Genomic DNA, 14107 nt, shown 5'->3' on the forward strand with positions numbered 1-14107 from the left:
GAGAACTATAGAGTAGTGATTACTAGTGGGGTGGGGGAGGTAGATGGGGTAAAGGTCACAAATAGGGGGTAGGGGGATGGTGAAGTGGGTAAAGGAGATCAAATACATAGTAGCTGAAGGAAACTGGACTTTGAGTGGTAAACACACAATAGAATTTACAGATGTCAAATTATAATGTACACCTGAAAATTATATAATTGTATTAACCAATGTTACCACAATGAACTTAATTTACAATAAAATATATATAATATCTTTCAAATATCCAAATACACCTTAGTGGGAGCCCATAAATTATTCTTTGAGTGGTAAACACACAATAGAATTTACAGATGTCAAATTATAATGTACACCTGAAAATTATATAATTGTATTAACCAATGTTACCACAATGAACTTAATTTACAATAAAATATATATAATATCTTTCAAATATCCAAATACACCTTAGTGGGAGCCCATAAATTATTCTTTGAGTGGTAAACACACAATAGAATTTACAGATGTCAAATTATAATGTACACCTGAAAATTATATAATTGTATTAACCAATGTTACCACAATGAACTTAATTTACAATAAAATATATATAATATCTTTCAAATATCCAAATACACCTTAGTGGGAGCCCATAAATTATTCTTTGAGTGGTAAACACACAATAGAATTTACAGATGTCAAATTATAATGTACACCTGAAAATTATATAATTGTATTAACCAATGTTACCACAATGAACTTAATTTACAATAAAATATATATAATATCTTTCAAATATCCAAATACACCTTAGTGGGAGCCCATAAATTATTCTTTGAGTGGTAAACACACAATAGAATTTACAGATGTCAAATTATAATGTACACCTGAAAATTATATAATTGTATTAACCAATGTTACCACAATGAACTTAATTTACAGTAAATTATATATAATATCTTTCAAATATCCAAATACACCTTAGTGGGAGCCCATAAATTATTCTTTGAGTGGTAAACACACAATAGAATTTACAGATGTCAAATTATAATGTACACCTGAAAATTTCGTTAACCAATGTCACCATAATAAAAAATATATATTTAAACCTCTTAAAAAAAAGAGAGAAAAAATACACTCTGTACTTTGTGAAATTATCTTTCAAAAGTAAAGAAGAAATACTTTTTTATACAAATATTGAGGGAATCTGTGCTAGTATACCTCCCTTTTGAAGTATTTGAAGACATTCTTTAGAGAGAAGTAAAGTTAATAGGTCAGAAACTCAGTTTTACATAAAGATCATTGGAGAAGGAATAAGTGAAGATTAAAAAAAACTACTTATTTTTCTTATTCTTGATCTGACAGATAAACTTTGTTTAAAATAATAACAACACTGTATTTGAGTATGTCTGCATGTGTGTGCGTCTGTATGTATGCTTATATATAAGTGAAATGAATGTTAGCAATGATATAAGTGATGGAAGAGAGAACTTAGGATTATTTTGTTTTTATAAGGTACTCACACTACCTGTGAAACTGTATAGTGTTATTTAAAAGTAGACTACGATTACTTGTACATGTATATTGCAAACTCTAGGGCAACCACTAAAAAGGAATAAAAAGAATATGTGATATGCTAAGAAAGTAAAGAAACTGCAATCAAAAAGAATGTTTAATTAAAACCATAAAAGGCAGAAAGAGTGGAAAACAAATAGAGGAACAAAAAACAAGGGCAACAAATCGAAAATTAACAAATACAACAGATATTAATCCAGTTACATCAATATTCACTTTGAACATCAATGGTCTAAATGCACCAATTAGAAAATAGAGATTGTCAGAGTGGATCAAAAAATAAGACCCAATTGTCTATAAGAAACTGATTTTAAATATAAAAAAATACGTATAGATTAAAAGTAAATGAATGGAGAAATATATATAGCATGCTAAAACTAATCAAAAGAAAGCAGGAGTAGCTATACTGATTTTGGACACTAAAGCCTTTAAAGTAAGTAATCAGGGATAATGAAGGGTATTACATAATTATGAAGGGGACAATTCTCCAAGAAGACATATCAATCCTTTACATGTATGCACATAACAGTGTCAAACTACATGAGGCTAAAACAGACAGAAGAGCAAAAAGAAATAAATGAATCCACACTGTTTTATCACAAATGGGCTGACAGAGTAGGCAGAAAATCAGTAAAGACATAGTTGAACTAAACAACAACATTAATCAATAGGATATAATGAATACCTAAAGACTACTTCTTCAAACAAAAGCAGAATACACATTCTTCTTAAGCTCTCATGAAACATTCACCAAGACAGACCACATGCTGGGCCATAAAACACATCTTAACAAATTTAAAAAATATAAATCACACAATGTCTGCTCTCAGGCCACAATGGAATGAAAACTAGAAATCAATAACAAAATGCAAGCTAAAAACCCCCAACTATGTAGAGATTAAATAACACTCAACAGCACAAGGATCAAAGAAAAAAATCTCCAGAGAAATTTAAAAATGTTTTGAACTAAATGAAAATGAAAATACGACTTATCAAAATTTGTGAGATGCAGCAAAAGCAATGCTTAGAGGGAAACTGATAGTATTGAATGCATATATTTGAAAAGGAGAAAGATCTAAAATGAATCATCTTAGCTTCCACCTTATAAAACTAGAAAATGAAGAGCAAATTAAATTGAAAGCAAGCAGACAAAAAATAATAAAAAATAGGGCCGAAATCAATGAAATTGAAAATAGGAAATCAACAGAGAAAAAGCAGCAAAACCAAAAACTGGTTCTTTGAAAAGATCAACAAGCCTCTAGCCAGGCTTCCAAGTGAGAAGGCAGAAATTATTAATATCAGAAATAAAAAAAGGAATATCACTACAGATATGGACATTAAAATGATAATAAAGAAATACTATAAGAACACTATGCCCACAAATTTTATAACCTAGATGAAATGGACCAATTCCTCGAAAGATACAATTTGCCAAAACTCACAGAGAAGAAATAACAATCTGAACAAGATTATATTTATTAAAAGATATTGAATTAACAATTGACAACTTTCCAAAACAGCACCAGGTCCAGGAGGATTCACTGATGAGTTTTAACAAACATTTAAGGAAGAAATTATACCAATTCTCTATAGTTTCTTCCAGCAGATAGAAGTAAAGAGAATATTTCCTAACTCATTTTGTAAGGTCAACATTACCCTATTTACAAAACCAGACAAAGGAATTACAAGGAAAAAAAAACCCTATAGCATATCCCTCATGAACACAGATGAAAACATCCTCAACAAAATATTAGTAAATCAAATTCAATACTACGAGCATCTGGGATTTATCTGGGAAAACTTGGAAAAGCAGATGACAAAGAGTATATTTAAGATCTTTATTACACATGGGTAGTCTAGTATCAACTCAATGTACCAGGTATGAAAGGCTGGTTAAATCTTTTAAAACCAATTAATATGATCCATCGCATCAACAGGTTAAAGAAAAAAAGTCACAGTCACATGATCATATCAACGGATATGGAAAAAGCATTTAAAAAAACTCAATTATCAATTTATGATAAAACTTTCACTAGAAATAGAGAAGAGTGCTGTCAACTTGATTTAAAAAAATCCACAAAAATCCTACAACAAATATCATACTTAAAGGTAAGAAGCTTGAACCTTTACCATTATGTTTAGTAACAAGTAAAGGATGTCCTAGCTAATACAATAAGGCAAGAAAAGTAAAAGCTATATAGATTAAGAAGAAATAAAACTGTTTTTGTTTGCAGATGTCACGATCATCTATACAGAAAATCTGAAAGAACTGACCAAAAAACTCCAGGAACTAATAAGCAACCATAGCAAGGTTGCAAGATACAGGTTATTATATAAAAGTCAATGGCTTTCCTATATACCAGCAATGAACAAGTAGAATTTGAAATTAAAAACAATATCATTTACATTAGCACCCCCCAAAATGATATAGTTAGGTGTAAATCTAACAAAATATAGATAAGATCTGTATGAGAAAACCTAAAAAAATCTGATGAAAGATATCAAAGAAGAACTCAATAAATGGAGAGCTATTCCATATTTACAGATAGAGAGATTCAATATTGTCAAGATATTAGTTCTTCTCCACTTAATCTACAGATTCAATGTGAACCCAATCAAAATACCAGCAAGTTATTTTGTGGATATTGTCAAAATGATTCTAAAGTTTATATGGAGAGGCAAAAGACCCAGAACAGCCACCACAATACTAAAGAAGAACAAAGTTGAAGGACTCACACTTTGTTCAAGACTTCCTATAAAGCTACAGTAATCAATCAAGGTAGTGTGGAACTGGCAAAGGAATAGAAAAACTCGATCAATGGAACAAAAGAGAGAATACAGAAACAGATCCATATAAATACAGTCAACTTATTTTTGACAAAGGAGCAAAGGCAATACAATGGAGCCAAGATAGAATTTTGCTTGTCCATTTGTCAATATTTTCTTCACATTTCTTTTTCCTTCATTTGTTCTCTTTGTTGATTTATGTTTTGCTTAGGGGCAGAGTCAGTGATTAAATATAGTTGTTGCCTTAGAACACATTTTTTTTTCTGACTATAATCATCACAGTTTCCAAATTTTTTTTTAAGATTCCACATATAAATGAAATCATATGGTATTTGTCTTTCTCTCTGTCTGACTTATTTCACATAGCATAATATTCCTTAGCCTCACCCATGTTGTTGTAAATGGCAAGATTTCACTCTTTTTTTTTTATTACTGAGAAATGCACATAGTTGTTTCGAACAAGAAAGACAGCACAATAATTAAGACATACTTAAATTAGTGAATAAAAAGTAGCTTATTATTGAATTTGCTTCTCTAAGCACAAATAAAAATACATAAAGCCCTTTATAAAGTTTGTGTGCAAGATCAACTGTATGTAAGAATTTTAAACAAGTCGCAACGTTCTCTTCTGACAGAAATGAAATATGAGACATCATTCCTGTCCATTAAAGAGACTGAATACTGTTGGTAAATAATTTAGTTATACATGAGTACCTAATGACCCAATAAGCAGATAATGAAGATGCATCACTCACTGGACACTATATATATTTCAAAAAATAATTTGTATTTAACTAGATTAGTGATGGTAATGAACTTTGACAAGTTTAAAATGAGAAACACTGACACTTAGAAAATCACAAATATCTCTAAAATTCTAACAATTTAAAAAAGGAAAACTTGGAAAAGCAGATGACAAAGAGTATATTTAAGATCTTTATTACACATGGGTAGTCTAGTATCAACTCAATGTACCAAATAAAACTTTCATTTTTCAACCGACACAAACACATTAAAAATATATTTAAACCTCATTTCAGCTTGTATGTTAAAAAAAAAACTGGAAATCAAATAGGAAACAAAATTACATAAGTACTTTTATTAACAATTCCATTTTAGGCAATGCAATTGTATTGCATGCAAATATAGTCAGGCAATACACTAGGAGCTTGAAGTATAAAGATAATATCTGTGTGCATATACTTGAGAGTATAGAAAAGCCCAAGTTTTAGAAATATTGTATTTTAAATTAGTGTTTCTCAAAGTGCGGTCCATGAACCAACAGCACCAGAAGCACTGGAAAGAATTACCTTGCTTAAAAGAATTAATTGCTTGTTAAAGTAAATTTCTGTACTCCATCCAGAAACTATTAAAACAAAACAAGAATCTGCATTATTCGAAAATGCCTTTGGTGACTGCTATTTACATAAAAGATTGAGAATTGATGTCTTAAATGTTAAAAATAATTGTTGCTATAAAATCATAAAGGTGAAAAAGCCCCCCTCCATTATGAAAATTCTGAACTAAAAGTGAATTTTAAAAACTATTAGGTTAAAATGCTTAATAGTTCCTTTAAAAGTATTTGTATAATGTTTAGACTTTATACTGTGAATCTTTATTAAAATACATAACATCTAAGAATATAATAACAGATTAAAGTAAACAGACTTACAGTTGGTGATATCAGGTGGTGTGTAACCATCATTCATATACATACTTGTGGGTTTTGCCACTTTCAAATAAACAAAATCAGATGTGTTCTTTAAGGCAGTTACTGCTTCTTCATGAGTAACTTCTTCTAAACACACACTATTCACCTAAAGGAAAATTGCCACATTTATTTTAAGACATTTTCACTTCCTTTCTGTTTTTTGGTTATAAACAATTACACCTAAAGATAGGGGAAATGCAGGAGTGATTTAAGGAATATAAAGGTGTGTAGGAAGAATATACCCACTTTTATTATCTACGACATTAGGAAGTTGTTTATGGTGATAAGTGAAGTTGTTTATGTATGTTAATGAAATAGCCAATTTTGACTCCAGCCCCTATTCCTCCCAATCCCCAAGCCTGAGCCTCCTTCCACTCATAGGCATTTAGGAATATATGGATATACTGTAGCTCTTTTCTTTTTAAAAAAGAAAATGAGACCATATTAAAGTTTTTGTTCTGCAACTCGATTTTTAATATAAGGTATCTTAGAGATCATTTAATGTTGGGACATATAGAATCATCTGATTTAAAAAACTGTTGCACAGTGCCCCATTGTGTAGTTTTATCATAGCTTATAAAGCCATTCCAATCTTAACAGATATTTAAACTGTTCTTCAAAATAAATAGCTTTAGTAAATTTATACCCACTACTACAGAATGTGAGTTCTCATCAACTCATACCTTTACAAACACTGAATATTATCAATTTATAACAAAGCCTGCAAAATGATCCATATTTTAATTTGTATTTAAATTGATATTTCCATTGTTAATAGTCAGGTTGATATTTTTTCCAATTATTTTGGTCATTCACCTATCTTCTGTATAAAAACAGAATTGATTTTTAGGTAGTGATGGTAGGTCCTACAACCTTGCTAACCTTGTTTATTAGTTCTATTAGTAGGTTCCTTAGGATTTTCTATATGCAATGTTGTGTAATCTGCAAATATAGTTTTACTTCTTTCTTCCCAGTCTGAATGTCTTTTTCTTTTCTTACTGCCCTGGCTATCAATATAACATTGAATAGAAGTGGTAGTTTGTGTCTTTCTAGGAATTTATCCATTTCATTTAAGTTCTGATGCAGTTGTTCATAAATAAAAGTATTCCCTTATATCCTCTCTTTCATTCCTGCCTCTTTCATTTCTACTTTTATTTATTTCAGTCATCTTTCTTTTAGGTCAGTCTAGCTACAGGTTTGTCAATTTTGTTGACCTTTCAAAGAACCAAATTTTGGTTTTGTTGATCTTCTCTATGGTTTTTCTATTCTGTATTTCATGAATTTCTGCTCTAATTTTTATTATTTCCTTCTTTCCTGCTGCTAGCTTTAGGTTTAGATTACACTTTTTTTTGGTAAAATTTTTTTGGCAATTAAATAAAACACTATAAATGTTTCTAATGTTTTATATTACAACATATTAAACAAACATCGATTTTAGTATATTTTTCATTGCCTTAATTTTTATCTTTATAATTAATGGGAGAGTTTTTAATGTTTTCACAAAAATTTCTAAAGACCACAGAACAACTGTACCTTTCCCCATTATTAATATTGCTTTGCAGGGTTTCAGCTGCATGGTCATTTTCATGGTCTCAAACTACTGTGTATAGTGAGGACTGCCTGCAATTTGAAAATACAGCTGTGGATACTGTTCCTTTGTGACCTGCAATAAGCCATGCACCTTGGTATTCATATCCTTGCAAAATTCCTTCCTAAATTGAATATTGCTTGGCCATTAACTAGCTTTAGCCTATGACACATTAATTACTGTGATGCAAAAAGAGGATTGATAAATGCCACACACTGGAGCTTGTCTTCTTGGAAAGCTCACTCTTGGTATGTCCCTCTTTGAACCTGGCCACTATTCTGTGAGAAGCCCAACTTAGCCATGTGGAGTGGGCACAGGATACCTGTCTAATAGCCTCAGTTGAGCTACCAGCTCACAGCCAACAACAACTTGTCTGCCATATGTGAGCCAACTTGGAAGTAGATCCCTGGCCCGAGTTGAGCCACCCTAGTTGACATTATGCGGAGTAGAGACAGGCTATCCTGCCCAAACCCTCCCTAAATTGCAGAATTGTAAGCAAATAAATGATTGTTGTCATTTTAGCCATTAATTTTTGTGTTTTTATTTTAGGTAGCATCAGGTAACTGATAAATGAGCTGGTAAGATTTGCTAAGGAATTCAATGTGGAGTGCAAAAGAAAGAGATTATCCTAAAGTTTTAAATCTGGGTAAATAGAAGGATAAAGTTCCCATTTAATAAGATGTAAGACTGAGCAAGGAGCAGGATTTGGGAGCAAGGAGAGTAGGGACTCAGAATTTCATTTTTAGATATATTAAATTTGAGCTGATTCTTGAGACATACAAAAGGAGACTAGATGAAATCTCTTAGGGTGTTTCAAAAGTTTTGACAAGATCCATTGTTAAAAATTTTTATATTTCAACTGAGCACAAAAGGTGTGTGTGTGTGTGTGTGTGTGTGTAGAAATGAAACTAAAGTTCAGAAGATAATACTTATCCTTATCATGTGCAAATGAGACCTACTAAATTATTTGACCACCTATCAAAGTGAGAAGAGAAAATATACAAGGGCTGAGTTCTGGATCACTTCAATGTTTAAAGGTTAGGGAGAAGATGCACCAAAAAGGAGAATGAGAAGAAAGGACTAGTGAGGTAAGAGAAATACCAAGATAGAAGGTGACTATTCAGCAAAATGGATAAAGTGAAGGAAGATATGTCAACTACTTGATATGTCAAGGTGAGAACAAAGAACTGAATAATTTCAGTGGAATTATGACAACGAAAGCCTCACTAAATGGTAAGTTAGCATAAATTGCTAGCTCCCTACTACTAAAGTTGATTCTGGGGAAATCATAAAGAAAAACACAGTATCCAAGAAATTCAAAAAATAAAAGTGAGAAGCCCAGTGGAATAAGAAGGCTGTTTTCAACTGGTATACATAACTGTGTGTGGTGTTGTGTGTATGAGTGTAAGGGATGATGAGTGTGTGTGAGTGTAAGTGATGATGCTGGGATGTTGGCTGTCGCTTGGGGAAAAGAGTGGCAAGTCATAGCTTTGAGAGGATAGGTTATAGAAAAGTATTTCACGATGAGATCCTTCCTCCTCCCAATCATTAACTCAAAAATAGTCAGTCTATCTCTTTGCTGCAACAATAAGCAGTACCGGACAGCATGTAGAACAAAGAAATCATTTATACATTGCTGATGGAAGTATAAATTTTTACAAGCAGCTTAGAAAATATGATGTTTTTTGTTATAATGTTATTGATAACCCATGATCCATTACATCTTAAGTGGTTAAGTGAAACTCTTGTACCCTGTACATGTTTACCAGAACAAAATGCAGGTCTTCCTAGCAGAATTATTCATAATACCCCCACTTTCAAAAAAAGGGGGAAAAGAAGAAATAACCCATCTCACCACTATACCAGATCCAATTTATGTGCCTTTTCAGATTCATTTGAGCCTACCTGCCCACTAGGCCTTGGCTACATGCTTAGTGAAAACTCCTGGCTAATGCTCCTCTCAGCTTGTCTCCTATCATTACCAGCTCTTTCAACTTTTTCTGGAGTAAGAGCTGGGCTTAGGCGTAAGTGATGTGTTCCACATAGTGACAGCTATCACACATCAGAAGCCTCTGTCCGGCCTGTCTAGATTACTAAGTCTCCAGCTCTTCTTACCACTTCTGAGTTCAGGGGAAGTGCTGTGCCATGGAGGGAGGGAGCAGGGCAACACAGTCCAAAAACTTGGGACAGTTAACCACATGGGGTAGATTTTGACTAACAAGAGTCAGAGAACTAAAAGGGCCAGCAGATAAATCCTTTCTTTTCCCTGAATGGCTGGATCTAAGGTTTAGTGTGGTTCCACATTACCTGCCTAGAGGACTGTCCTACACAACAGTCAACTACATTTTCTTATGAAATTATAGCCAGCTCAGAAACATAATACCTCGAATTGGCTTTCTCTCATTCTCTGCCTCACTTTTCATTTTCACTTATTCTAGCTTCACTGAGATTCCACCTTCTGTTTATACCTACTTAGCATAGGAGCTTTTTTTCAGGTTTTGTTTTTCTAAGGAACATGGGTTAAGACACAGTTGTTGATGAAGACTGGATAAGACACAGTTGTTAATGAAGACTGTGGTATAGTCCTAGAATATTATATAAAGGTGGAATGACTAAACTTCAGGTCTAGACAACAATATGGGTAAGTCTCAGTAAAACAATATTTAGTGAAAAAAGTATTAAAAGACTACATATAACACAAAAGCCTTTAAAAAAATTTTAAAACAAATGATACTGAATAAAATATTCACGCATATATATGTAATTAAACAATTTTTAAAAAGTAAAGGAATGAGAAACACAAACTGTTGATCTTCTAGTTCTTGGTTGGGTAATGACTTTAGCAGCTTTCATTATATTAAAAAGATACTTTAAGTGTAAAAATAAAAAGGAAAAAAGGTCAAAAAAAAACAAAGGATGACGCTGTCATGAACTTAAGAATTATGATTAAACAATTCTGTGCATCCTAGCCACTAACCCTTTAAACCCTTTAAACAAAAAAATAGAAGGAAAAAAAAAAAAAAAAAACAAAGATGAAAAGGAGCAGGGAGGGAGGCTTGTAGAGGAAATGAAAATGGAAAATAAAGATAATTCCAAGGATCATTTTTCAGGTTTTGGCTAAAGCAAAGCTAATAGTCACTCATTTAAATATCATTTAAACATTTTTGGCATGCAGAAATTCCAGAGTCTGCCAGAAAAGGATAAAAGATCAGTAAAATGATTTTTAAAACAATAGATTTCTTATACTTACTGCTAAAAGTTTATCTCCAATCTGAAGTTTACCATCTTTATGTGCTGCACCTCCTTCAATTATTTTGGTTACATAGATGCTATTATCTCCAGGAATATGTTGATTTCCAACACCTCCAGCAATGCTGAACCCAAGACCTGTTTGGACAACACGAGTTTTAGAATCTCATCAATAAATGTGAATTTATAAGTAGAAAGAAATGGCTGAAAACTTGAAGGTGATAATTTCATCACACTAATGTTTTTAAACTAGAAAAACTCTATCTACCTACTTTTAAATTTGTAAGCATTTGTTCTGCAATCAGGGGACAATTATAAATATAGGTGTCTCTTACAGTTACAAGTAAGTTTCCTTTTTTTCCTCCCAAGTTACATCTTAAAGTCTCTTTGTAAATGTATTTGTTAGTTCAAAGAGACATTATAAAATTATGTTTCATTTTTGTTTCTGTCATAACTGTGCTTCTTACTAACAATTTTAATACCTTCGCAAGATTAAAATTGAGAAAAAATAATAAAATTGCTGGTAGTGGGTAGAATAGGTTTTTAGAAATGTGAATAGCTTATTTTTCCAATATTCTATAAATTAATTTAAATAAGGCATTTCTGTTAATTCACAAATCTCATAGCTTCAGTACCAAATTTGTAGCTCTCTATTTTTTTTTTTCGTTTGTTGGAGTACCACCTCTTCCATGAAGCCGCAAATTAGAATCAATATTTATATTTATCCTCAATCCCATCAATGTTTTCAAAATTCAGAAACCACACCTTAAAAGTCCTCATTGTAAATGTAACTGCTAATGACACACTCACATTTTCTTCTTTTAACTTAGTCTATGTACCTGCATTTAATATACTTTATGGATTAATGATTACAAATTAATATCAAAATTATATATAACTTCAAAGTATTTAAATAGAATTCTACTTAAGTCAAAAATCAGTAGAAATAGCAGAAATTCTAAAAATTCATGCAAGTTCTGTAGATTACTGATATTATTAATCTAGAATGTGTCATAAATAACTTCAAAGTTATATTTAACTAAGAGATTTCTTAATTTGTCTTAGTTCGATTTATTTTATACCTTTAGGACCTTTAATGAGCTTTATTTCCATTATTTTTTCTGATACAGGTTTCCGTCTTTTTACGTACAAGCGTACAATAGACCCTGCTTCTTTCAATGCTTCAACTGCTTTGCTATGTGTTACATCACGAACATCTACTTCATTTACTCGCAATATACAGTCATTGACCCTGAAGGAAAAAAATTAAAAATTAAAAAATCAATTTTTCACTTTGCCAATTTTTTTTGTCCTTTTCATTTTTAAGGTAAAGAGAATTATTACTAGAGAAAATATAAATGAAAAAACTGCATGTTAAATTTCAATGTATTGAATACTTATATAAATATTTCCCAATGGCTATCAAAAGAAAAAGTACAAATAATAGATTATACAAAAATATTAAATAATAATGACAGCTGCAATTTGTATGCTTATCATGTGTAGGCCTTAAGACACTTTACAAAAATAGAAAATATTTATTTAGCACTAACCACATGCCTAATACTTCTTTTAGTGCTTAACCCTCACAACAACCTGTAAGGGAGAAAGATATTTATATCCCTTTATTACAATGGAGATACAGGCACAAAGAGTTTAAATAACTTTCTCAAAGCCATCTAGATAATGACTGACACAGTTGTGGTTTAAAGGTAAGAAAACGGAGGTTCAGACTGAATGACCAGCGTAAGGTCACAGAGACTGTAAGTGGCAGAATTGAGATTAAGTAATTGATTTATCCAAAAATAAATTTTTGATTGGTTTTTCCAACTTAGATATACTAGATTTTTAAAAAATGAAGTTATTTCTTAAAATTTATATGAAGTTAAAGATTATATCATTTAATTAAAAATTTTCTCATGTAAATAATTTATCTTAATTTGACAGAGTAATATATTTTTAAAGATTGATTTGTTCCTAGTCCTAAGTTTTCCCCCTAGCTCTGCTCTCAGTTTTTTTTATTTTTTTTTTTTTTGGAGGGGGTAGATGGTGATCTCAAATTGGGCAAGGAAGGAGAATAAAACAATTAAAATATTAAAATTGATCCTGGTAAGTTTCTATATCCAATTAACTTTCTTTAGAGAAAAGAAATTCCAAAGACAGTAATATCTTAGAGTTAGTCCTGTAGGTACGTTCCTCAGTGAAACAAATGAAACATATTAATTTTCACATAAGCACAAAAAGAAGGCTAATAACAGAATCAGGAAATAAATGTCTAATTTACGTGAATGGTCAAAATATTAATATCTAATTTTATTAATATACCACCTGTCATATCCAGTGAGAAGTTTAGAAAGTAAAGTGCTGCATGGAGCCTTAAAATAAGATGTTTTTAACAGACCATATAAAATCTTTAGTCCTAAAACTTCAGAGTAGGGAATATATTAAATTACATATATTAAAAAACAACAAACTAGGGAATAATAGAAGTGCCATAATCTATGGCCTAAGGAAACAATAAAATGCTAAAGATGTCTTCTGAAGTGGAACACTAAATTTAAACAAGATGGCAATGTTATTTTCATCTATTCAATTAAGAAAATATATTTATTTAAAGTCTGCATAATCTTTACTTTGTTGCATATAATACAAACTCAGATATATCTGATCCCTTGTATCTTATAAGTTTATATATATATGCATGTATGTACGTATGTATGTATGTTTCCTGCTCAGAAATTAAATGTAAAACATTTTGTGAATGTATTTAAAAACACAAATACAAAATTAAATTCCCAAATGAAAGATGGAACTAATGCTCAGAGCGCAATTTTCTTTCATTATTTGAGCATCTACCTTATGTTAGTTATTATGATAGTGGTTCTTATTTGTATTTATGCTTTGTTCAATTTGCCTCAAGAAAAATGTACAAAGTGGATTCGGTGTCATAACAAAGTGCAAAACATACCGCAATCTTCCATCTTGGGCAGCTGCTCCCCCTGCAATAATTTTGGTAATGAAAATACTTGAGTCATCTCCAATATGTGGGTTGTCCGTACCTCCTGCAATGCTGAAACCAAGCCCTGAATTTCCCTAGACATAAAGAGGGAAAAAATTGGAAGACTGAATAAGAATTATCTTTATTGATAGGTTCCTGTCATTATAAGACCTAGAAACTATACTAACACAAGAACAAACACATGAAGGTTTATGTGTAG

The 14107-nt window shown here is 31.3% G+C and overlaps 1 protein-coding gene across 8 annotated transcripts in view; it reads right to left on the bottom strand.

Moving 5' to 3' along the window:
* Window positions 1–14107, bottom strand: part of DLG1 (discs large MAGUK scaffold protein 1) — a 229273-nt gene that overhangs the window by 70057 nt on the left and 145109 nt on the right. For all 8 annotated transcript variants that reach the window (XM_015600251.2, XM_015600246.2, XM_015600237.2 and 5 more), the window contains 4 exons: window positions 13858–13982; window positions 11972–12141; window positions 10891–11027; window positions 6014–6158 (listed from right to left, as the gene is read on the bottom strand). In XM_015600251.2, the coding sequence (XP_015455737.1) occupies window positions 6014–6158; window positions 10891–11027; window positions 11972–12141; window positions 13858–13982 (577 nt within the window). The remainder of the gene's footprint in view (window positions 1–6013; window positions 6159–10890; window positions 11028–11971; window positions 12142–13857; window positions 13983–14107) is intronic.

This window comes from Pteropus alecto, unplaced genomic scaffold (genome assembly GCF_000325575.1).
Source record: "Pteropus alecto unplaced genomic scaffold, ASM32557v1 scaffold311, whole genome shotgun sequence".
Classification (NCBI taxonomy): domain Eukaryota; kingdom Metazoa; phylum Chordata; class Mammalia; order Chiroptera; family Pteropodidae; genus Pteropus; species Pteropus alecto.